We start from the raw sequence: 23,627 nt of genomic DNA, 5'->3' as shown, positions 1-23,627 counted from the left end.
ACTTGCTAAAAGGAAAAGAAAGAAAGATAAGTGTAACTTTTTGTTGGTGTTTAGCTGATGAAGGCCTTGTTATGGCCTCCTAGGATCACTCTGATAAAGCCCCATCGATTTGTGTAAACGAAAGATGCCTAACATTTTGCATAAAACCTACCACGTATATTTCCTGCTGCTTGGACATGTGCACTGATGCACCTCCGCCTCATTCGTACTTTGTAACTTTGAAAGATGGCTTGGATGGAACATGGTAGAGAAAAGTCACATTGGAAAAGTCTACTAGTCTAGTCTAGAGAGAATTGCGATCATTCCACCTCGAAAGCCATGGAATTAGATTGGACGATATTCTGGTTGGTGTTCCAAAAATTCAACCCCTGCTCGCACATGGTGGTGGGTTGCAGGGAACAGGGTTCCCCGCGTGCAATGGAGACTTTGATCAAGTCGGGCAGTGCGAGGAGAAAAAAAAACCAAAAAAAAAAAAACCGCACCACTCAACTGTGCACATCCATCTGTACCATTAAAACGTCGTCCCACCGACTTATATAGTACACCGTACTTGCGTACTCGGGCCAATGGTCTGATCTTTTTTCTGTCCAGCTTAACATCAGATTGTTGTCAAGTGCGCTTCTTTTCCAAAAACACTGTCTTCTTGTGCTAATCCCTTTTTGTTTTCGTACTGTAGACACGTATCGAGTTGTTGACTCGAATGACATAGAATTATCTTTTTTTCCCTGGTTTAAAGTTACACGACCGAGATTACGGTTTCGTGACGTCCATGCCAAATATTGGCAGAAAGGGACAGAGAAAGAAATCAATACGCGTCCACAAAAGCCGGCCGATCCCGGCTTGCAGGAGGGAAAGTGTGGCGCTACAAGGGCATGCCCAGCAAGCTTTTACTGCCGTACAGTAAGTACTGTACAGTACATAGTAGTGGCTCCACGTCAAACTCGCCAAGGGTGCATGCAGCCCAAGCTTCACGACAGTGGCAACCGGACGACGGTTAAGGGCCATCTCATTCAATTTACCTTTTCGTACCGATTAAAGGGACAGCCCCGGGGTTATGGTAAGTTGGGAGAGTGGGGGGCTTTTTGTTTCCGGTGAGTTCATCTTGATCTTTCTACTGCGTATCCCGCAGACGCCAACCGGAGCCGGTCGTCGTTTTAAATGCAAGGCACGGTGGATGAGCAACAAAACAAACAAGGCTGATTCGAGTCCGATTGCGAAACGCCCTGGTTGGCCGCCTACTGTACAAAAAAGTATACTGATTAATCACTTCTAGGTGTATTGCAGATTGGGCTTTTTTGAGGTTGCGTTGACCACGCGAGCTCGATCGCCTGTTTCTGTGTTTTGCGACAACTCAATCAGAGCAAAGCAAAGCAAAGCAAAACAATTCTTGACCTTTGCAATCAAGCATTGCAGCAAAGATGGGTTTAGGAATCTTGGAAGACCGTCATATGGACCATGTGCCGGGTAAGCCGCGATCTTGGGAAGAATTAAATGATTTGATTTGTCTACTCTACGTAACAGTCATACACAATACACGGCAGCATTTTTACTCTTTGTGTACTGGACTTGCTGACCCATGCCATGGTTCTTTGCTACTCTCAGGGACGACGAGGCACTATGACGATCCAAACAGACCAACGCGCGTTGAAGAGGGCACCACAACCCTCAAGACGACCGAAGATGGCATTATACTGGTGCCACAGCCGTCCGACGACCCCAATGATCCTCTCAACTGGCCATTATGGAAGCGCGATCTGATCACTGGTATCTTGTCCATCACCGCCATGTGAGAATCCACCCCCTTCCCCTTCCCCTTTCGCCTGCTTCAGTCCAATTCCCAGGACCTATCTAACCACTGGCCCACCCCTCGTTTTCGCAACGCCACTCCGCCCTTTCAGCTTTGCAACATCACTCGGCCCCATCCTAGCAGCAAACACAATCACGCTGTCGCTGTGGTTCGGCCAAAACCTGACCAAGGTAGCCCTCCTGACCGGCTACTTCCTCCTCGGCGTCGGCGCCGCGGGCACCTTTTTCGTCCCATCGAGTCGCATCTGGGGCAAGCGCCATGCCTTTGTCGTCGGCCTCCTCATCCTCATCGGCAGTTCGGCCTGGGGCGGTGCCGTCTACAAGAACTACAACAGCATGGTGGGAGCCCGCGTCATCCAGGGCGTCGGCGCCGCGCCATACGAGGCCCTCGTCAACGCCGCCGTGGGTGACCTGTACTTTGTGCACCAGCGAGGCAAGAGGATGGCTTTTACCAACCTGGCAGTGTTTGGTGGCGCCTTCTTCACGCCTATTGTGGTTGGTGAGTTTTTTATTTTATCTTTATTTTTATTTTATTTTATTTTTTATTCGTGATCTGCCCGGCCCTTGAGGGTTGGGTGAGCTTTGTATGTCATATGTGCTGACCTAAAGGACGTCGTGACCAGGTGTGATCACACACTCGATCATGTGGGTACGTAACTGGAACCGTTCTCATAACCTCACAAGCCACCATCTTGAAAACGTATACTGATTAGCAGCCAGTGGTGGACGTTCTACATCGTTGCAATCCTGTGCGCTGCCTGCCTGCCCTTGATAGTGTTCTTCTGCCCCGAGACAGCCTACAGGCGCGATCAATCTCTCAACACAGACATGGTGGTAGACGGCCAAAGAGGTCATCAGCTGCACACATTCTCCGAGGGCAGCGACAGCCCACCAGCTCAGGGGCAGAATACAGCTGATGAGGAGAAGTTGGTGAGCCGCAACGCTCAACAGGGACAAAATGGTGCAAACGCGGAGCAGACCCCGAGGAAGAAGACCTTCAAGGAGTCATTGGCCCTATTTGACGGCCGCAAGACGGACGAGTCTTTTTGGAAACTGCTGTTTAGACCGTTTGTGCTTCTTCTTGCCCAACCGGCATTCCTCTGGGCAAGTTTGATCCAGGGTAAGTTTTGAAGGCACGGGGCTCTAGGTTTATTGGATGGGCACAACTGACAAAGTAAACTCAGGCGCAATGATCGGTTGGACTGTATTTATCGGCGTTATTTTGGGCAATCTATTCCTCGGTCCGCCCAATTGGTGGAACGAAGTCGATACGGGATACGCTTACACCGGCCCTTTTCTCGGCGCCCTCGTCGGCTTCGTAATCTCTGGTGGATTGGCAGACTGGTCCGCTAAGAAGCTCACCAAGTGGAACAATGGCGTCTACGAGCCGGAGTTCCGTATCTTGCTTACGATTCCGCAGCTCGTTCTTGGGTGCGCTTCCCTGTACGGGTTTGGTGCGACGGCCGATGCGATATATGCAGACAAGGTCTCCGCTCCCGTTTTGCTGTTTTGCTTTGGACTAGAGGTTGCGGCGTAAGTTACTCAGCGTGACTTTTTGCATATCCGTTTCTGTGTTGGCCGAAAGGAAGGTCCTGTGTGTATTTGATGCTAACTCCATAACGGGACAGAATGGTTATCGGTGCCGTGGCAAGCTCGCTGTACATCGTAGATGCATATCGGGATCTGTCCATCGAGGGTTTCACGTGCATGATTATCTTTAAGAACTTTTTCAGTTATGGTCTAACATACAAGGTACGGAAACTCTTCCTCCCCGTAGGGGGCTCATATCTGAAGGGTAAAGCAACGCACTAACTTCCAAGTGACAGGCCTACGACTGGTGGTTGGAGCTCAAGACAATATCGACACCGCTTTTCAACATTATCGGCACCGTCCAGCTGATAATCTGTCTGACGAGCATTCCCATGTGTAAGTTTTCTTATTTGGATTTCTTGATAATTGATGGAAACACTCACACTTTCTTTTCTGCAACCAGACATTTGGGGTAAGCGGGTTCGCAGTTACTACCACCGCCACGATATCTTGGCAGCATGTGGCCTCAGGTAAAGTGTCTGGCTTCTGGCTGGCATTGCTTGAGCTTTGTCCATGACGCATCACAGGGTGTGGGGACATGAAGGGGGTTGTCGTGGGTGGACAAGATGAAGGTCGAGCTTCCTTAATTCGGGTTTAAATTGTCGCGAAAAAGGAGGACTTAATAGGGACAAAAACCACTTATGTTCTGTTTCTTTTTACTTCCTGTCTACAACAACTGGTTTTTTTTGTGTATATTAATGCTCTCTTTGTAATTATTTATTTGTTATCTTCAACTCTTTTCCTCATTGGCGCCTTAGTTCATCCCCAATCCCACTCGTCTACCAACAGTAGTAACAAAAGCCCCGACTACCATCACAACTCTCCACCGTCTAGAACTTGCCATTCGCCGCTTCCGCCCTCGGTTGATATCATACCGGAAAGTTGCAAAAAGTCGCGGGCGCGGGAACTCGGCTGCTCAAAACAGGAGGATTAAAGCGAAAGACTATCTAGTATCGTATCACTCCTCCCAAATGCCAAGGCGCCATTTCAACTTCCCCCCCATGCTTGCTGTAATCCTTTCAATCCTCCCCCCTCTCAATGCTGACTATTTTTTATGTTTTCGCTCTAGGAATTCCCGATCACCCCACAAGGCCTAAGCGAATGATAACAATCGGAAGCCAGGATGCGAGCGAGACGACCTGCCTTATTCTGCTTTTCTCGATGCTGATCTGCAGCTTTTGAACGCCGCTTGGCAAGGCATGGCTGAGGCACGGCTTTGGGGTCCTATCCCCTTCAAGATAGTCCCAGATAGTAACTGAGTATATGTAATACAGATAGCCAGATGGGTATATGTAATACAGATAGTCAGATGGGTATAAATAAAGGGCATGGAACTGTAATGCTGTTCGCTTTTTTTTTCTCCCTATCTTCATGTCAGCATAGTCTCACAGGCCTATCCGACAGATACCTGTTCATACACTGAAACCACCTTCCCACCACTCTCTCTCTCCCCATCACAAAAAATAAAATAAAATATGAAGCCATTCACCATCCTAGCCACGCTCCTGACCGTCGCCGGTTTCACCGCAGCCCAGAGCTGCAGACAGCTGTAAGCATAAGCCTGCTTCCGGGGCGTTTGGGATTTGCCAAACTCCCCCCATCATCGCAGGGCAGAAATTCCGCTTCGCTGACAAAAAAAAAAAAAAAAATTGCGCAGGAGCGCCGAGTTTTGCGAGTGCGGCGCCTACTGCTACAGGACCCGTGACGGCGGCTGCAACCCGGCCGGCACCTTTTATGGACTCTGCCCGTTGAAGAAGAGGGAGACGACCTTCGAGGCTTGAGATGCGGTTGGTTTCGATGCGGGCTTTTTTGCGATCTGTCCTGGGTGGATAGGGAATGAAGGATAGTTTATGACTGGTTTTGCTGAGGCTGTGTTTTGGATTTTAAAAAAGGACATCGATAGGAAGGACGGGTAAAATGGTGGCCTCAGGGACATAGAATCATCTCGCCTTGGAAATATCAATAGACTTCCACAAGATTGGATAGGCAAAACTTGCATGTGAAACTTTCAATACTCAAGGCTTGAATGCTCAGAGCCCCAGTAGATCTGTGATATTTGCATAGAGAACATGTTTATTAGTATACTTAGAAAAGATAAAAATTTCAAGGAAACAAATGGGACAAGGCAAACGAGAAACTAAGAGGACCAAAACAAGAACAAAACGAGGTCAAGACAAACAAAACAATCAAACAGATCCGGTCGCAACTCCACAAGCAAAACACCGGCAAATGTAAACATTAGCAGCAGAAACGTGAAAAAAAGGCCCTCAAGGTCAGACCAACCAGTGCTCTGCGCACAAAACAGAGGACTGGCCTGCCTGTAGGATGGCTAGCCAAAGTTCCACCCTATATCAACTAAGCTCATGATACCTTAGCCTACGGGTTGGCTGGTTGTGCTGGTGGTCCCGGTGGTGCTGGGACCGGATTCTGCTGAGGCACAGGCGAAGGTGCGACAGGATTCGGGAAGGGCTCTTGGGGGTCCTTATAAATTGGGTCCGCTGGTTCCGGCTGTGCATTTCGAAACCATGCGTCAAACTCGTCTCGGATCTTCTTACGCTGGTCATCGTCAAAGCCCTCGAGCTTCTTCTCGGCCGTCCGGACTATCACCTCTGGAGGAGGTCGGTTGCAAGGTTCGTGGGCAAGCATTTGGCAGACCAGCGTCTTCAGGTCGGGGTCGATGTCGGTGTACTCGTCGTCGGTAGGGTGAAGTAAAGGATAGCCGTAATGCCACCACACTCTGGGAGGAACCGCCCCGATAGAAGAGGTAGAAGGCACCAGAGGCAAAAGGGGTTGCAGTCGAGTGATGCATGACCATAGAACCTATAAGGTAAAGATGTTAGTCGGTGTGTTCCTATGAACGAAATTGGTATAAGACCAGCTTCTTGCTCTCGACTTACCATGCCGCACATCCATACGTTTGTCCAATGGCCGATTGCACCCGCCACACAGCCGGGCTGAGGACGAAGATGTTCATATCCTGAACCATCCTTTGGGTAGAACTGTTCAAATGGAAGCGAGGTAACTTCATTCCATTGATCGGTGAATTGTTCCTGCTCGCAGAATGACGATTTTGGTTAGTTTGTGCATCGATATGGCAAAATTGAATAGCAGAGACAGTGGAACTTACAGGTGCCCAAAACCCTCTCTTAGCACCTCGTGAGGATAACATCACCGATCGTCTGTAGCAACCAACATGTTAGCCGAATAGTCAATTCAAGGTCTTGCTTGCAGATTGGTTAACTCACGACTCCAGGAAGCGAGACTGCAAAGACATGCAGGCTGATAACCCAAAGTCGGCAATCTGTCAAGTATGGCAAATTAGCCTGTCAGTATCGACACCTGGAGGACTGTCATCTCTATTGGGAGGCAGGTTCATTACTGACCACCAACTGAGGCATTTCTAGTTTATAAACAAGTAACAGTCAGCAGCGCTCTTAAATCAAAGTGGATTTCATTCAGGTGATAGCTTGGACTGAACTTACCAGGGTGAGCTTCAGGGTCCTCAGTCATGAAGACTGCAAAGATCAACAAAGTCGTTAGTTAATCACAGTCTATGCCGTCTTGACGGAGAGTATGGCTTGCTTACTGTTCGTAGGGTCGATGTCGAGGTGAGCCAAGTTCAGCCCGCGTAATGCCGGTGCGGTCGACTCCGTGATTACAGGGCCCTCCTCGGGCAGCGTGACACTTACGTGAGACGCAATTCTGACCGGCGATCTCATGGCAATACAGCCTCTACCCACTTGTGACGAGAAAAACAAAACACTGTTAGTGAGAACATGCGGCACCAAAAAAATTGACTATATCGGACACGGCCCAAACTCACAGCACTCCACAAAGTTCCAAAGCACTCTATCCGTCAGTTTCGATCCCCTGAAGGTCGTCATAGAGAGAAAATGGTTCAAATTTCCCCTGTTGCAGTGCTTGAGGATGATAATGTTCTCGTTTGAGTCGCGTTCCTTGATGGCCTGCAAAGTTGCCGCGTCGAGATTTTTGTTACCGAGAGACTCGTGGACTTCCTTGAGACTCGTGATTTGGACGATGTGACGAGAACGCTTGAGGGTCTAAAGATATTGAATTCACAATCAGTACTGCTCAGGAGCAAGTGAATGGGTGATGGATGACTATACCTTCAGAAACGTCCTTTCACGATGGTCAGAAACATAGCCTTCGCGAGAGTTGAACTTGACAACAATGCGTTCGACAGCACCGGTAGTTTCATTCTTCAGCTCAAAGAGAGCTGCAATACCATAGCCACCCTGTCCCAGGATACTGTTATGTAGCATCTACAGTCAGAATCATCGCCCGGCGCCCAACACATAAAGGAGTAAAGCCGTCCGAACACTTACCGAATGAATTTCGCGCCGGCAGCAGCGAGATCCTTTGCTCCACTGTTGATTGCTGCTCTGGCCGTCTCATTCGTGGGCTTTGCCGGGCGTCGATTGCCATATTGGTGAGCTAGAAAAGCGCCACGACGATAAAACACATCCCGATTTTCATTCATTGCTGTCATAGCGGAGACGGTTTGGTTTCGGCGATTTTGCATGGTCTCGAGAGTGAGCAGCCTTTCGGTCACAGGCACAGTACCGGGAGGCCTCGCAGTGAATATTGGCTTCCGCTCCTCGCCTATCCAGTCATCTCCCTTGCCCCTTCTGTAGAAGTCTGCCTTGTCGCAGTGAGCTTGAAGACGGAAATCGTGGCTACGCTTTTTTGCCTCTTGAACCTTTTGCAATGCTTCCAACCTCCTTCTCGCTTTCTCATCACGTTCCTCTGGAGGCATCGAAGGGTTCCCAGGGTGCTGGCCCTGGACTTGGGGATTGGCCTGTCTAGACTGGTCATAGTTCAGCTGTTGACCTCGGTTAAGCATCTGTTGCTGCATCAAAAGCTGTTGTGATGCCAAAGTCGGGCCAGTTGGTCGGGCAATAGTAGGAGCAGCGCCAGTAGCACCAGGACCAGGAGCAGGCCGGAAGGGAATGGGGCCCAGGGCTTGCTGCTGCGGATTCGCATTGTTCTGCTGATTGTACTCCATCTCCCTCCGGGCGTTTCGGGCATCTGCGCGTTGTTGACGCTCCTGAGCACGAGTTGTAGCGTTGGGGTATGGCTGCTGGGGCGGGCTCGGACTGCCCTGTTGAAGAGGATTACCAGTGTTCCTGTTGGCATTGCGGCCTCCTCTGCCGCGCCGATTTCTGTTTGGAGGCATGGCTGCTTCGGGGATTTGTTGTGTGATGTGATTGTCAACTGTCTCTTTACTCTGGTAAGAACACACCGAGAGCCAGGAGTTTCTACACGAGGGCGATCCATGCTACAGCTAATAAGTAAAATTTTATTATTCGGATCAGGCATCGTTGGGAAACCAGGAACAAAGAAGCCATTGAGCGAGGAGACTAATGATTTGAGTATGCAAGCGGCATTTGCGTTGTGTGGTTGTTTAAGAACAAAGCAGAAGTAAGCCGAGATATCTATGTTCTGATGTGTCTCATATCCGAAAACGGAATGGTTGTCAGAACTAGAATTTGCATGCCGATTGAGAGACAAAAAAAAAAAAAAAAAAAAAAAAAAAAAAAAAAAAAAAAAAAAAAAAAAACTGATAACCGAAAACATCGAGTATTTAGACGGACAAAGAGACGAGAAAGCAAGAAATCAATGGTATTTTAGGCTAGAACCATCGCTTGATGGTGAGTGAGTCTTAATCCCTATCCACGGTAGGAAGTAGGGCCGTAAGTTCAATGTTCACTGGAGCAGTGACACTTCGTATAGGACCAACTTGGAAATCAGTTGATTCGCCATGCTGTCGTTGCGACGGATGACAGCAAGATAGGAGAAGCAGAAGTAAGGCAGTTTATGGGTCGTTCGGAGATATTTTAGCTGCGCTACCTCAAGCAACTAGGACAGGGCGGGTCGAATTGGTCGACAACAAGTGCTTGCAGTTGTTGTACATGACATCAACCCCACAAAATGGGCCTTGGGGTGGATGACTAATTGAGGCTTGCGCGTGCTTGCAGTACATGTGGAACCAATTCCAACGTTGGAACATCATCCGTGGCGTCGGACCGCCAGTGGACTCGCCTGGCTGCTAAGCCAAGGTTACTACTGCTGTATTGTACACGCAACGCAATCGCGACCAGACCCCAGCAGCCCAAAACCAATTCACTACCTATCGAATTGAAGCCAGTGGGCAATTTTGCTATTGTCACAACCGCTACTGGCGGCGATGTTTACGCAGTCCTGCACCACGAAGAATCCTTTCTCTTTTCCTGTTTTCATGCTGGATTAGCTCTGCATACTGCCTCAGCTGGCCTCATGAGCAGCAAGCAGTAGCAGTAACGATCTGCACCGCCGCTACCACCACCATCCCTTCCGTTACATCCACCACCGCGCGCGTGTCGACTTTGACAACTTCTCTGTTTCGGCATCTGCACGCTGAGGCCCTACTCTCCTTTAGGTACAGCAAGCATCACACGCCACCATTCAGTCTGGCTGCCAAGAGCCGTCGATCGACTCCTGGCAAATGCTCGACAATCCCTGAAACAAAACAAGTACCGTCTACCACGAATCGAATAACCGAATTCCATCATCTGTGCAGCCTTCTTGGTGCACTGAGGAGCCCCGAGCCCTCACATGACGACAAACCCCCCGAATTCGTTTTTGTCAACCTCCTTCCGACCGATTCACACTTCTCCTCACGATGCCCTCCAACTCAAACCACCGGTATGAGGCTCTTCAAGACCTAGCGCCGATACCGACGTATGATGAGGCCATGGCCGGGAGCAGCGGACCGACTCAAGAAACCCGATCCCTGCTGCGAACCCATCAACGCAGCAACTCGACAGCCACCGATCCCGACAGCCCAGTCCGGTCGCGCCGACAGAATGGCAATAATTACAGACCACCAACGGTGGAGACGGACGACGAGGACAGTTTATGGGGTTCGGATGACGGGGAAGGCGATGCAGCTCAGGTCAGGAGGGAGATGCAAGAGTTGGAGATGGAAGATGATGATGACCATGCCGTTGGGAGGGGTCGTTCCACGATATTCGGGAAACGACTAGGCTTCTCGCTACCACGATGGAAATGGAGGTGGCAGATGCCGCGACTCCGGATACAACTACCGACCGCCAATGCGACGACTTCAGGGGCCGGTCCCAGCTCGTCGGAAGAGAGTGGCGGATCGGGCCAAAGGGCGTCAGACCGGTTACTACCATTGCGCACACTCTGGGAGCGGATGCCACCAGTGAATGCTGCACAGATTTGTCTCGTGTTTGGTCGCATCTTTGCAATCTTCCTGATCCTTGGATTCTTGTACTTTGTCTTCATGAGCGACCTCATGAGAGGCATGCGCCGAGTCGGAGAATACAACCCCGAGTCCGTCCGCACGTGGCTCTTGGTTCACGTGAACCCCAACAACATCCGAGACCACTTGCAACACTTTACGAGCTATGCCCACATGGCCGGCACAGAAGGAGATTACGCGCTGGCCACAGACGTCAAGAACAGCTTCGCGAGCTACGGCCTTGAGGATGTCTCGGTGGAGGAGTACTACGTTTACGTCAACTACCCTAAGAAGGATGGCCGCGCAGTGGAGATCTTGGATGGCGACAAGAAAGTGCAGTGGTCGGCAAAAATTGAAGAGGAGGAGCACGCCGCCGAGTCGGCGGGGAGGCAGACATACGCCTTCCATGGCCACTCCAAGAGTGGGGTCGTACAGGGACCACTCATGTATGCCAACTATGGAAGCAGAGAGGACTTCAAGAGGCTGTACGACACGGGCATCGATACCAAGGGAGCCATTGCCCTAGTTAGGCATTACGGCTCTCAGGAGGATGTGGGGTTGAAGGTCAAGGCGGCCGAGTTGGCAGGTTTCGCAGGCTGCATTGTATACAGCGACCCTAACGATGACGGCTTCAAATTGGGCGAGCCCGCGCCCAACGGGAGGTATATGCCCGAGGACGGAGTACAGCGTGGTTCGGTATCATTGTCGAGCTGGCTTATGGGAGACCCTTTGTCGCCTGGTTGGGAAAGCACAGGGAAGATTCCAACTCGATTGGAGCCGGAAAAGTCAAAGGGGCTCGTGCAAATCCCCAGTATCCCGCTCGCATGGCGGGATGCTAAAGAACTACTCAAGCGACTGCAAGGCTTTGGTGTCAAAACGCCCGAGGACTGGATCGGAGGTGTGCCCGACGTGAAAGAGTGGTGGACTGGCAACCTATCTTCGCCCATCGTGCGGTTGCGAAACGAGCAAGACGAAGTCAAAAAGAAGGAGATCTGGAACGTCTACGGGCGAATCAGTGGATACGAACAGCAAGCCAAGTCCATCGTCATCGGCAACCGTCGCGACTCGATGGCATTCGGGGCTGCGGGCCCAGGCTCTGGCACGGCCGTCATGATGGAAGTGGCGCGCTTGTTTGCTGATTTGCGCTCACGTGGATGGGTCCCCATGCGGACCATTGACTTTATGAGCTGGGATGGAGGCGAGTTCAACAATGCCGGCTCGACCGAGTTTGTGGAGAAGAATCTGGACTCGCTGCGCGCCGATGCAATGGCCTATATAAACCTCGACGAGGCAGTCACGGGGTCGACTTTTCGTGCGTCAGGCTCGCCCTTCTTCCGTCGCCTAATCCTTCAAGTGCTGCATCGAATCAACGATCCGATTGCGAACCAGACTCTGCGGGCAATATGGGATGAGCGCAACAGCAAATTGGAGGGCCTTGGCTCTGCGTCCGACTACGCAGCCTTCCAGAACATTGCGGGCACCTCTTCGCTTGACATCGGCTTTACTGGTGTCGGAAATGCGCACGGCCGACATCCCCGTAAGTCAAGCTATGATGACTTTGAGTGGATGCAGCGGCAGGGTGACCCTCAGTTTATATACCACACCCTGCTGGCCCAGATACTAGCCATGATCATCATCGAGCTCGCAGATCGACCCATAATTCCACTGGATACGGATGCGTTTGCCGACAGCCTTTCAGCGTGGGCAGACGAGTTCGTCGAATGGACCGAGAACAAGGGCGCGCACCAGGATGGCCACCCTCCCTTTGAGATCATGAAGCTGCGCGAAGCAGCCGAGTACCTAGCTGCCGAGACGAGAAAGTTTGGCAAGTGGGAGATCAAGTGGGAAAACATGGTGTTGTCGACGAGCTCGTACGAGCCCCTCATCCTTGGGAGGCAAAGGATGGAGTTCAACGCTCGCATGGGCCGGCTGGACTCGAACTTGCTTGATTTTGATCAACATGGCGGAGTAAGTCCACGATTCATATCACAGCCATCTTTAAATTTGTTATCGGCCAGAAATACTAACTTTTGTTGTTTGCGATGATGAAAAAAAGGCACCAAACCGCACCCAGTTCAAGCACGTCTTGTTTGGCCCTCAATTATGGAACAGTCGGGAGCCAGGATATTTCCCCGCCATACGTGATGCAGTTGAGGCGGAAGACTGGAAGACGGCTAGTGAAAGGCTCGAGACGGCCGTCAAGATCATGAGGGCGGCGGGTCTTGAACTTGAATCTCCCTCATGAAATTAAATATATACATATGCTTCCTTTCTTCTCTTTATTATTATTCTTCTTCTATGTATCATCTTTTATATTCTATTTTACCTTTGCCATGTGCAAAAATAAAAAAAGGCGGCTCTCTCTCTCTTTCTCTTACAGATCTTTCTTTTGGTTCGTGTTTCCTGTCTTTTTTATCCCCTTGCTCATAGGGCCGTGAACGTTTGTAAATAAAGCCAGCCATGCAGCCTCTCTATTTTTCTTCTTTCTTTTGTTGTCAAAATCTTCAACGAGAAGATAAAGAGATAGGGAAAGCAAGATGACCACACACCACCGTTTTAGAGGGGTTGCGAGCGAGGGGGAAAAAAGATGATGGTGGGCATGGGCCGATGACCAACTGTTTTTTTTTTTTCCTCTTGGTCTTTCTTTTTTTTTTTTTTTCACAACTTGATAGCATCGGCATGGCGTTTTTGAACATGAAATGTTTAAACTTTGTGGCACCTTTTTCTTTGGTCAAACCTGAGGGTTAGTTATTTTCGTTTGCGAGGTAAAAAAAACACACTCATTATCCCAGGTTAGCGTGTAATTATGCATGCTTCATTCCTGTGCTCTTCTCTTGGATCAGCGCCAACATCTGCCCCTCTGTGCCCGACTGGCCAAGCTTTGGTGTAGAAAAACAAGGCTGAGCTGGCACAGTTCAGATGATTGGTGTGTGTCGATTCAAAAATAAGAAAGAAGGCCGAACGTATCAGCCCGTTAAATAAAGCGTCGCCCATCAAACAATATCTACAGTACAAAGAGGACGAGAGTGAGAAAGTGATATATAGTTTCATTCACCAACTCCAACGCTTAGCTCGGGACAAGCTCTGGACTTTTCTTTATCTGGAACATGGCGTGGAATTAAGAAATAAAGACAAAAAAAAACACGAGCCCGTCTACAGAACCCGGGGATATACAGCTTTATACACCGTCTCGTCTCCCCAGATGCCACGAACTCGAAAAAAAAGTAATAGCTTCACTTGGGATCCAACACAATTCCCTCGTATTCTTTGCTCCGGATAAGTTCCAGGGTGTGTTGAAAGTGTTTCCTGCAAGCTTCGACAGATGCAGAGTCTTGTTGGTTGCCGGCAAAATTTGAGTGAATAAGCTCAATAAGGCCGTTGAGGTATTTGGTTGTGACCTGAAATTAGGAAACTAGTCGTCAGTACATTACTCCATGAGATAAAAAAAACCCGTTCGAGATGCCACTTACGGATTCATTGCGTTGATCAAAATAATAAACATATCTGTCTAGGATTTCAACAAACAGTTCAATTGATGTTGCCGTCTCCATGCACGAGTCTGCCACCCGGAGAGCTCGCTGCAGACATTCGAGCACGCGCTTGCCATCACGATACAACTATCAAAACGGTGTCAGTTCAGCCCACGTGAAGCCTTGCGTACTTGAAGGTTCGGGAGTAAAGACTTCATCTAGACTTACCTCGGTGTTTTCATCCTCCCCGTTGGCTGCAATTGGCGTGGCCCACCACAGGTGACTAGCCAGGTATACGGCTCGACATTGATCGGGCTTTCGAAGCAGCTTACTCGAGTGCTGCGCGCACTTTGTAATCAGAGTATCATAGTTCTCCTTGCCAAAGTTACGCGTCTGGTGTAGGGCGCTTGCCACCACGCAGACTGCCTGGAACTGGGCCTTGGAATCCGACACGGCTTCCTCGTAAACAGTGAAAGCCTGTGCAAAGAACTCGTATGCCACCTCCTCGAATCCGGCTGCGTCCGCTGTTTGGCCGCAGGCGCAGAAAAGGCGCAGTGAGAGCTCAGCTGCTCCAGCACCGTTGACACGCGCGTACAGGGTCGAAATTGCAGAGTGGAGGAACTTGAAGAGAGCTGAAGATTGCGAGGACCAATTGTCATCATAGTGCTCCCGTGCCTTGAACCTACGGGCCAACTTCATGCCCGCAGTTATCAGCGGTGGCGTTGTTGTGCGAATGCGGTCATTGCCGTCACCATACGCCTTGCGCGTCATCTGTAGGAGCTTGAACTGTGTGTCGTTGTTTTCAGAATGCAGCAAGTGCACAATGCGGGCAAGCCAACCCTGCTCCTCGAGCGTCTCATCCGTCTCCATGGCGCGTTGCCGAGCCGGCGCTACACCTGGATATCCTTGTGGTGGGTGGGATCCTTCTTTTATCAACACCTTGAGAATCTCCAGGACGTTCTCGAGCTGATCGACTGTAGAAATCTGTATGCGATCGCGAAGCAGGGTTCTAGCCACCTCGCCAGCTACTGCTCGTCGCGTGGGGTACGTCTGTGCTTGATATAGGGGCACGTATGTCGGTAGAGCCAAAGCAGTGAACATGGAAACATATCTCTTCAATGGTGCCTGTAATAGAGCCAGGAGGCTTTGTTGTGCGGGAGGCGAGTGCAAATCAGGGCTGTTGGCATGTTCCCTGACTTTGGTGGTGGCGTACTCCAAGACTTGGTCCACATAGTCCAGACGTCCAGGGTAGATGTTGAGCGCAAGGTTGACTAGAGAAACCAGCAAGGCGATTGTGTCCTGGATGGGGAGGTGTTGGGCCTGTACGAGGTTCTTGACCTGGCCAAAGAATATCTCGTAGAGCTTCACGTTTTCGGGTATTCCCCTGTGTTTCTTCACTGGCTCCTGTTGCTCGCCATTGCCCTCTCCATCCTGGCCGTTGACGGCAGTAGCTTCGCTGTCAGCTATTGATTGGCCATCCTGTCCACGCATGTCGGGGGTTGAATCAACATCCGCCTCGGTCCGGGCAATGTTCTCATCCTCCATTTCCAGTCGTTTCGTATGCTCTTCAGGCGGCGGGGGTGGTGGCGGGCTTGATGAGTCTGCGTTGTCTCTTGCGATCTTGACTTTCTCCAGCAGCTCTGCTATTGCGTCTGCCTCCATGGTTTCCCGATCCTCTTCAGGCTCGTTCTGAGACTCACGCTCGGCATAATCGGACAACCTATCCATCAAGCCTATGACGATAGCTTTGACGTTGACGTGCGGGTTTAATCTCGAGACCGCGGCGAGGAACTGGTCAAGGGTGTGTAGGTGGTATTCGTCGGGGAAGACTTGAGTAATGACCTCTAGCAAATATTCTTGTGCCAGAACATCACGGCACTGCACAACCTGCTCCAATAGGGGGGCGAGGATGGCCGTCTTGTAGGCCTCCAGATCCACCAATTGGCTAAGTCGCACCAGGTTTGAGCCGACAAGCAGTTGCAATTCCTTGCGTTCTTGCGTCCTCTGCTCACGCTCCCTAGAGTGGCCCTGGTGTTGCAACCGTACCCAGAGCTTGTTCATCTCGACAAAGTTGGTCAGAACAAAGTTGATCGAGTCCTGCAGGTTGCCCTCGGGACCGTCGCCCTCGCCCTGTGGCAGGTAATCTCTTGCCTGGCCAGACAAATAGTATCTCAGGAACAGACCGCGGATCGGATGTTGAACGCCGCGGCTCATGTCCATCATGTCCTTCATGAGCTCCTTGACTGGGGCCGCATCAATGGCCATGTAGGCGGTGCCCACGGTAATCATGAGATACAGTCGCGGGATAATGTTGCCTGCATACTGAACTAGTTCGTAGAGATCGGCAAGATGGTTGACTTGGTGGTTTTCACGGAGGTGGACGGAGAGGTAGCGCAGCGCATCGAAGACAGACATGTACAGTTCGTAATATTGCTTGGGACCTAAACTGCTCGTTCGAAGCTCCGAAACGAGGGTAGAGCTGCGGTCGCCGATTGAATAGACCGTCAGCTTCAAAAGTAACCAATGCAAGCTATCTAGAGAGAGAGAGAGAGAGAGAGAGAGAGAGAGACGGAGAGAAGCAGGGGGGTAGCTTCGGGATACAAAGACTTTGTAGCTTACCAGCATTTGAGCGCATCCATCAGCTTCCCTGGAGTGTCTAGACATTTGCGCATCATTTGCGTCTGTTGGCGCACAGCTATCAAGGCATCCTCGAGCAGGCGAGCCTGGTCCTCGGGCGGAGCTGGGACCGACGCCATGTTGGGCACAAGCTTGCTCTTCCCCGGGCCTGGGGCTCGGCGGATGATTAGTTTCAGAGCTGCTGACGATTGGATAAACGAGCCCGTCCGCTAAAGGCAGCAGGAAATTGCTGATTTGCGGGGGATCATATGCGGCGGAGAGGTAGAGAAAGAGAGGCGGCAAGCGGTTCGGAGAGGTTGGGATGAGGGCGACGCAAGCTGTTCGTTTGCACCTGGTGGTTAAGGTAAGGATGCGTCGCGACGTAACTGCCGCCCGGCTGGCTGGTTCTGGCTGGCTGAGCTGCCTAGACCCCCCCGGGAGAGAGCTGTTTGTGTCAGGCATGATGAGGTAATCACTGTGGATCGACCCCACCAGGAGATGACGCAGGCATGGGGAAGAAGCTGGGAAGAGAATGCACGTGAGATAGATTAAGTGCAATTTGCAGTGGCCTTTCAACGGTTATCTTCTTTTGTACTTCGTTAGTCTAGGGCTATACTAATATTACCTACCTTACTGTAACTGTCTCGGATGCGATATGTCGCGTCTAACAGTAATACAAAATTTTATCACGAACCAGTCACCTTGAATTATTCCACCTGGTTTTCTCTGTACTCAGGACATGTGAAGATATACATGTGGAGGAAGGTGAGACGGTGTTTTCAGCGTCCCACTATTCCAACTAAAACAACAACACATGTCATTTGTTCTGAAGCGATACCCAGCTGCATTGAAATCCAACCAGCGACATCTCAATGCTCACAGAAACAATATGAACAATGCCATTCCTCATTGCTTTCAATCCGGGTCCGTTCATTCATCAGCCTAAGTCTGTGCTCCTGCGCCTCGGCTTCGCTCATCAGGCCTCTAGCTGCCGGGTGGTCGTGTAACATGCGGACGACCTCCTCCGGTAACGTCGCCGCGTTTCCCTGATCATTCCCATCGGGCGTGGCCTGGTCATGGCAGCCAAGGACGCCGGCCTCTCGCAGCGATCCGAGTATCTCCGGGGGTAGCTTTGCTGCTGCTGCTGCTGCCTCCCGCTCTGCCTGACTTTTGCCCAGGATTGATTCAACCCACCACGACTGCTGCTGGGGCGGGACGTTGGCCGTGGACAGGATTCTCACATGAGGGTCAACCAGCCATAGCGCAACGAAGCGACGGTGGCCGGGCTTTGTCTTATCTTCCAGTTCAAAGGGAGAGACTGCGTGCTGGCTAAGAGGGGATGGGAATTGAGAATTGTCAGTCTTGTGCTCAACAACGAACAAAAAGGCCTTTAGTTACAGGCCCATCATGGTGCCGCTCCTCCATGAATACTTACAAAGTATTTGGAAACGCGAGAAGTCGACCCTGGCCAGTTGTGACGGTACCGCAGGTCTGAATGCAAGCTGATGCGTTCCCTACACCCAGATTGGCCCCGATAACGCTTTCAAGCCAACAGTATGAATCCTGGCCGACTGCGAAACCAGGTTCTCCATTGATGTCATAGTTGGTTTGCATCTGGAAGGACAGGCTGCTCTCGGTTACATTGTCGCTGTCGAGATAATACAAGGCCGTCGCACAGATCCTTTCGTTTAGCAGACCTTCAACCTACAGGCAAGGAGGGGTTTGGTTTAGTAGAAGATAATTTTTCTGTGCCATGAATCCATCTTGGGGCGCTGGAAAGACTTACATGCCACGATCCAGCGGCAAATTTGGGCTTTTCGGGGTCAAGCTCAATCGATACAATCTTGACGATAACTTGCAATCCAGATTTGGCGAATTTATTGGCCAGTCGCATTTCTTCGTGCACCTTATAGCTGCGGGCAAGGAAAGGCGATGGCTCGGGATGCACGGGTTTTCATAGGGAAGCCCACTTAGGTAATAGCTCGTTCTCTACCCATTCCTCATCCTCCAGTAGCTTCGGGTCAACGTCAATGTCTGCTACTTCGGTCACGTCACTGGGGATCCAGTTTGGTCCGTGTGAATCACTGTTGGGCGTCAGTAAAGGTTTGTTACCTTTCTGCCTTGAACTTTCACGAGTTCTCCGCCTCATGTGGCACAACTTACTCGGGGTTTCGAGACTCTGGGATGCGAGCCGGCCGTTTCCCTGGGCAAATCCCAACTCGTCCTTGGGGGAAATCATCTTTCAGAACCAAGCATTGCTCCCACAAAGGAACCGCCTTTGCAATAAGCTTCTCCAGAGTCCTGTATATTCCAGCATGTCTTTTGGGGTGTAGGTTGTTGACATAGCTGGTGAAGCGGAGACTTCCGTCATCCTGGAACGAAAGATTGCTGGGAAGCCACTGGTATGTGTCGGACCCTGCCGAGTACAGTCAGTCAATATTCGGGTGGCTACATGTTGATAACAGGAACCTCTGAAGAATAAGTGTGAGAAACAGGCTTACAGAGTTCCTCGAGATGATGTTCAGCATCCCATGTATTCGGCTTCTTTTCTTCCTTTTTGGCAAAGATGATTTCGCCTTTTCCGGCCCATTTCTCGACTACATCTTCAACCCCTACTACTTCGTCCTCAAACACCCTGGACCTTCCGTACACCAACGGATACAAGGATGGGTGCACGAGGTCCTGCACCATGTCGTTTGACCAAGGGTGCCAGTCCGGCGACGAAGCCTGATGTGCTTTCAGTTCCTGAACAGCGGACCTAAGCTCAAGCTTGAGATTATCGTCAACTAGAGTGTCTGACTTAGCGATGGATGCTGCAAAGTCAAGACCAGGGATAATTCCCGTTTCTGAAAAGTACTTGGCCTTTTCCCTCAGCTCTTCGATGCACTATGATTGGGTATTTCAGATTTCAGCGACATCCTGAAACTCAAAGAAACACTTTCGACATACGTAGTCAAATGTCGACCCATTGATGATTCCAGCTGGAACTTCTCGGTCCTCGGGGTCCTGAGCAATCTGGAAAAAAGGATAAATATGTTAAACAGGCACAAAAAAAAAAAAAATTAACAGACCACCAGCCTCTATCACACAGCGCAAAGGTCCCGCAGGCCAAGTAGGCGACTCTTCCAAATAACTGACCTGCATCCACCAGTGCTGGTCCGGAATTTCCAAAGCTTCTTTTCGCCATTTGTCTACAATCTCCTGGTCAAAAACCTTGCGCTCCCAGCCTTGCTTATCCGTGAGCTGCTCCATGATTTGCATCATGGCCACTTCTCGCACCAAGTACGGATTGATACCCCCTCCATAATCACCTGCTGGGAAGCAAATAGCGTATCCCGTCTGCCCTGGCGGGAGGTACCGCAGAGGCAGGTTCAGACCTGGGTATTTGTAGGCAGAAGTGGCCATCTTGGACAGGTGCATATGACGCGGAGGCCACGATCCGTGGGGTTTGGGTGTTCCTGGGGGATCATGTTTGACTTGGATGGCACGCTTGCGTGCGAGAAACCGAGTCGGCACGAGAGCATGTCGGCGGAATATACAGAGCATTTGGGAAGGTCGGACACGATGAGCGCATGGTCTGGTGGCCGAGTAAGACAGGAAATCATTCCAATAGCTGGCGCATTTCAGGTCTGTGAAAAATGTTCAGGCAGGCAAAGCGAGGGTTCGGCAGTATGGTCAAATAGACCGTTTGTGTTGTGTCTCCCAACGCGACGCGCAGAATGAGCTGGGTGTTGATACCAAGACATGATGGTTTCTCTCCTGGTTGGTTCACTCCGAAAGGACCCTTGCCATGGAGCTTTGTTAAATTAAATCGTAGATGACGGTACCATATCCGTCTTGCCGTGTATGGGTCCTTCCACAGCGTGCAACGTGAGAGGCTTTTGGTTATTTATGCATAAAAAAAGTTATAGTTATGTCCCGCCGCTCCAGAGTCCCTGCAACAAGGATATATTTTTTGTAGAGTGGACTATAGGTGAACACAAAACTACATTTTCACGGGATGGATATGGATCAAAGATTGAAGTCAGACTAACAGTAGGTGGGATGAACACTAGGCGTTCCTGACTAAAACACGGGTATCCCTTCATGACATGGAGCCCTGACAGGCAACAAGCTTAGCTCCGGACCCGCCTTGCCGCCCAGCCTTACTGAGCAGGCCCCTACCCACTTCCACACGAACTCTTTAGCGCTCTCTCCAGTGACCATCCCCACAATGCAGCATTAAACGCTGAACGTTCAGGGCTCCCATTTCAACATCATTGACTGTCACTACGCCGTAACGCTTTTCCTGAACCAAATTCCTGTCTGTCATTGGGCATTGTACTACGTAGTATTCCATCGCTCATTTTGAAGCGGGGATCTTAATTGAATTGATCCTTCGACATGGCATCACCAACTTGTTACAGTAATTGAACTGGGCTTGTTTTGCAACTGTTGATTGCCGACAGCCAAGACAAGGTGGCGCGTATCGTCTCAACCAAAGATTGCAGCCCAGCAGCATCAGGTTCAGAAAGCAATGTTATACCAGTCTTGCATATACTATCAAAAGCTCTCCCCTTGTTCATCAATCAGTGACAGATTGGCCAGTTCCCCCGTCATGGAAGGCATTTTTCGAAGTTTGGGTGGCTTAAGTTCCGGGGACGTCGATCTAGTCGCGTCTTCGTTTTCCCGAGCCACTCAGGCTGCCCGCAAGTGCCTGAGCCGCGCGGATCAAACAATCACACAGTTCCCCCTTTCCCAGCCCTCTGCGTCCAAGCCCCAACACACAAACATGCTCCGCTTTTGACGGCTGACAGGGGAAACCTGCTGCTGCTGCTGCGGAAGAAGATGCAAAATCCTGTATCATAATGTCTATGACGGAAGGTACCGTTGTTGGATGGTTGGTCAAGTTGGAAAAGAATATGGTCAATGTACTACAGGAGACTGACTGTATGTCTTGGCTATAGGTGGCTTTGAAGCCAAGACTGGACAAGGCGTCTTCCGATCACACCGTCATGTTTTACTCTCTGGCGGACGTGATGATGGATGCAAATACATATATGCTTGCTTGCCTGCTTCTCTACTGTATATTGGACAAGTTTGTTCCTTCTCTGGGTTCTTTCTTCCCTTCTAGCCACTGGTTGTCGTTTTCACTTTGTCTTGTAGTAATTACGTACCATTCTTTCTTTCACTTTAGCGAGAGGTTAGTATACAAATCTGCACATATATCTTTCTCCTATCTAGCTGTCTTGATGCTGGCCAATGCGAGTAACAAACTAATAACAAACCCGTGTTAGCTGTGCTCCGATTCGTTCACTACCGCCTTTCACTTCCCTATACTCTTTTGCACAATTTCAGTTTATCAGTCACAATGAGGTACTTCACTTCATTCATCATCCTTGCGGCATCGCTTGCTGCCGCTGCCCCGGTGCCCGCGCCGCTGCCGTTGCCCGAGCCGCAGAACGACAGGGCCAACAATGGTGCTACTGTTAGTTCACATACATCCAGTCCTATGATGTAGCTTCGTATACACTGACACGCCCCCTCCAGGCTATCGAGGCAGCTGTTGATATTGCGTTCGCCACAGCTCTCGGCCAGGCTGGTGTCTGTAAGTGACGATGATTAGCAAATCAGCTCTCTCTCGCACTCGCTGGGACATGAATGATGCCATGGGCCGCGCTTCTAACACACTATTCATGCAGTCGGTCAGAGCTCCGGCCCAGAGTTCGAGGCTGCCCAAAACCAAGCGGCTCGAGCAGCCGCTCAAGTGGCTGCCGATGCTCTCGCGGCTAACCAGGCACAGGGCATCCAGACGACCCTCGAGCTAGACCCCCCTGTGCAGGCTGCCCTAGATGAGATATTGGGGAATAACAACGGAAATAACAACAACAACGAAGGGAACAACAACAACGGAGGGAACAACAACAACGGAGGGAACAACAACAACAATGGAAACAACGGAGGGAACAACAACAACAATGGAAACAACGGAGGGAACAACAATAACAATGGCAACAACGGAGGCAACAACAATAACAACAACAATGGCAACAACGGGGTAAGTATCTTAAGACCTTCGGAAAGAACTTTCCGTTTGGCTCTGATATTCCGGTACTTGGTTCTAAATTCTAACCTACTTTTCACTTTAGCAGAACAACGATGGCAACAACAACAATAATAACAACGGCGGCGGCGGTAATGGCAACGGAAACGGAGGAGGCAACGGAGGCTTCCGAGGCGGCTTTGGTGGCGGTTTCGGTGGTTTCCGAAGAGGCAGGGGAGGCTTCTAGGTTGGATAAGACCCCTTGGGCTATGCAATAAAAGCTTGAAGGTAGTGCTTCAATGTAAACATATTTGATAAGTGACATACTTGTGTACAGCCCCGTAAATCAGTACAGTCTAACTTGGCTTGTGGGTATTCGTGCATGGGATAAATTATACAGCAATGCAAGCTAATAATCAGAAAGATTTTAATCTTTATTTCCGTATAATTTTGCCGAGTAATACATAAAGTTCAGCCGTTTAATTCTGGGATTTATCTCACCTGCATATAACATATAAATGGAGCACAACTTGCTCACATTTTTTCTGGTGCGTTACTGACATTCAACAAGATTGTAGACGTACTCGCGTCGTATTAGACCAAAATGGCTACATAGTGTGTATTGTCAATATATATTCCCGGCGCGATATGCTGAAGGTAGTTTGCTTAACTTAAGATTCTTGATGGACACCCTTCTAAAAAAAGAAAATACAACGAGAAGACAACTGACCGGAACCAGTTGTAGCTGCCTTTCGGTTAGGGTGCTGCATTTAAAGCAGTTGGCGATTGAATATGTAGGACTGGTTCCGGACGTATTTGGAATATACCAGCTGGCGCCAAAGTCATGTAATCAATA

General features: G+C 50.2%; 8 protein-coding genes across 8 annotated transcripts; 5 read left to right on the top strand and 3 right to left on the bottom strand.

Annotated features, from left to right (window-relative positions):
• The first annotated feature begins 597 nt into the window (after window positions 1-597).
• On the top strand, window positions 598-4,177 carry PgNI_01212 (uncharacterized protein). Its single transcript, XM_031121287.1, has 10 exons — window positions 598-1,091; window positions 1,274-1,464; window positions 1,603-1,786; window positions 1,899-2,305; window positions 2,430-2,455; window positions 2,527-2,926; window positions 2,991-3,339; window positions 3,435-3,558; window positions 3,633-3,732; window positions 3,800-4,177. Exons 2-10 carry the CDS (start codon window positions 1,419-1,421, stop codon window positions 3,868-3,870), a joined length of 1,707 nt encoding a protein of 568 aa, XP_030988330.1. The 5' UTR covers window positions 598-1,091; window positions 1,274-1,418; the 3' UTR covers window positions 3,871-4,177.
• A 609-nt stretch (window positions 4,178-4,786) lies between these two features.
• PgNI_01211 (uncharacterized protein) lies at window positions 4,787-5,388 on the top strand. Its single transcript, XM_031121286.1, has 2 exons — window positions 4,787-4,945; window positions 5,054-5,388. The coding sequence occupies exons 1-2, from the start codon at window positions 4,872-4,874 to the stop codon at window positions 5,175-5,177; spliced, it is 198 nt and encodes a 65-aa protein (XP_030988327.1). The 5' UTR covers window positions 4,787-4,871; the 3' UTR covers window positions 5,178-5,388.
• A 134-nt stretch (window positions 5,389-5,522) lies between these two features.
• Window positions 5,523-8,593, bottom strand: PgNI_01210 (uncharacterized protein; the record flags this gene model as incomplete). Its single annotated transcript, XM_031121285.1, has 10 exons — window positions 5,523-6,216; window positions 6,294-6,446; window positions 6,524-6,575; window positions 6,642-6,697; window positions 6,780-6,796; window positions 6,879-6,911; window positions 6,983-7,135; window positions 7,220-7,457; window positions 7,524-7,665; window positions 7,743-8,593. 10 exons carry the CDS (start codon window positions 8,591-8,593, stop codon window positions 5,773-5,775), a joined length of 2,139 nt encoding a protein of 712 aa, XP_030988328.1. The 3' UTR covers window positions 5,523-5,772.
• An 870-nt stretch (window positions 8,594-9,463) lies between these two features.
• PgNI_01209 (uncharacterized protein) lies at window positions 9,464-13,375 on the top strand. Its single transcript, XM_031121284.1, has 2 exons — window positions 9,464-12,631; window positions 12,720-13,375. Exons 1-2 carry the CDS (start codon window positions 10,079-10,081, stop codon window positions 12,906-12,908), a joined length of 2,742 nt encoding a protein of 913 aa, XP_030987780.1. The 5' UTR covers window positions 9,464-10,078; the 3' UTR covers window positions 12,909-13,375.
• Window positions 13,376-13,595: 220 nt separating this feature from the next.
• PgNI_01208 (uncharacterized protein) lies at window positions 13,596-17,100 on the bottom strand. The gene is made up of 4 exons (XM_031121283.1): window positions 16,753-17,100; window positions 14,362-16,612; window positions 14,134-14,280; window positions 13,596-14,061 (listed from the first exon to the last, which is right to left on the bottom strand). Exons 1-4 carry the CDS (start codon window positions 16,887-16,889, stop codon window positions 13,897-13,899), a joined length of 2,700 nt encoding a protein of 899 aa, XP_030987954.1. The 5' UTR covers window positions 16,890-17,100; the 3' UTR covers window positions 13,596-13,896.
• A 264-nt stretch (window positions 17,101-17,364) lies between these two features.
• On the bottom strand, window positions 17,365-20,154 carry PgNI_01207 (uncharacterized protein; the record flags this gene model as incomplete). Its single annotated transcript, XM_031121282.1, has 5 exons — window positions 17,365-18,833; window positions 18,913-19,165; window positions 19,251-19,635; window positions 19,699-19,764; window positions 19,888-20,154. The coding sequence occupies 5 exons, from the start codon at window positions 20,152-20,154 to the stop codon at window positions 18,704-18,706; spliced, it is 1,101 nt and encodes a 366-aa protein (XP_030987727.1). The 3' UTR covers window positions 17,365-18,703.
• Window positions 20,155-21,635: 1,481 nt separating this feature from the next.
• Window positions 21,636-22,050, top strand: PgNI_01206 (uncharacterized protein; the record flags this gene model as incomplete). The annotated part of the gene is made up of 2 exons (XM_031121281.1): window positions 21,636-21,931; window positions 22,026-22,050. Coding segments are annotated over exons 1-2 (213 nt in total), but the record flags the coding sequence as incomplete, so codon positions are not given.
• A 49-nt stretch (window positions 22,051-22,099) lies between these two features.
• PgNI_01205 (uncharacterized protein) lies at window positions 22,100-23,018 on the top strand (the record flags this gene model as incomplete). Its single annotated transcript, XM_031121280.1, has 4 exons — window positions 22,100-22,216; window positions 22,279-22,336; window positions 22,431-22,786; window positions 22,881-23,018. 4 exons carry the CDS (start codon window positions 22,100-22,102, stop codon window positions 23,016-23,018), a joined length of 669 nt encoding a protein of 222 aa, XP_030987757.1.
• Between the last annotated feature and the right edge of the window lie 609 nt (window positions 23,019-23,627).

This window comes from Pyricularia grisea (assembly GCF_004355905.1).
Source record: "Pyricularia grisea strain NI907 chromosome Unknown Pyricularia_grisea_NI907_Scaffold_1, whole genome shotgun sequence".
Classification (NCBI taxonomy): domain Eukaryota; kingdom Fungi; phylum Ascomycota; class Sordariomycetes; order Magnaporthales; family Pyriculariaceae; genus Pyricularia; species Pyricularia grisea.
This window is presented reverse-complemented; position numbering and strand designations above follow the sequence as displayed.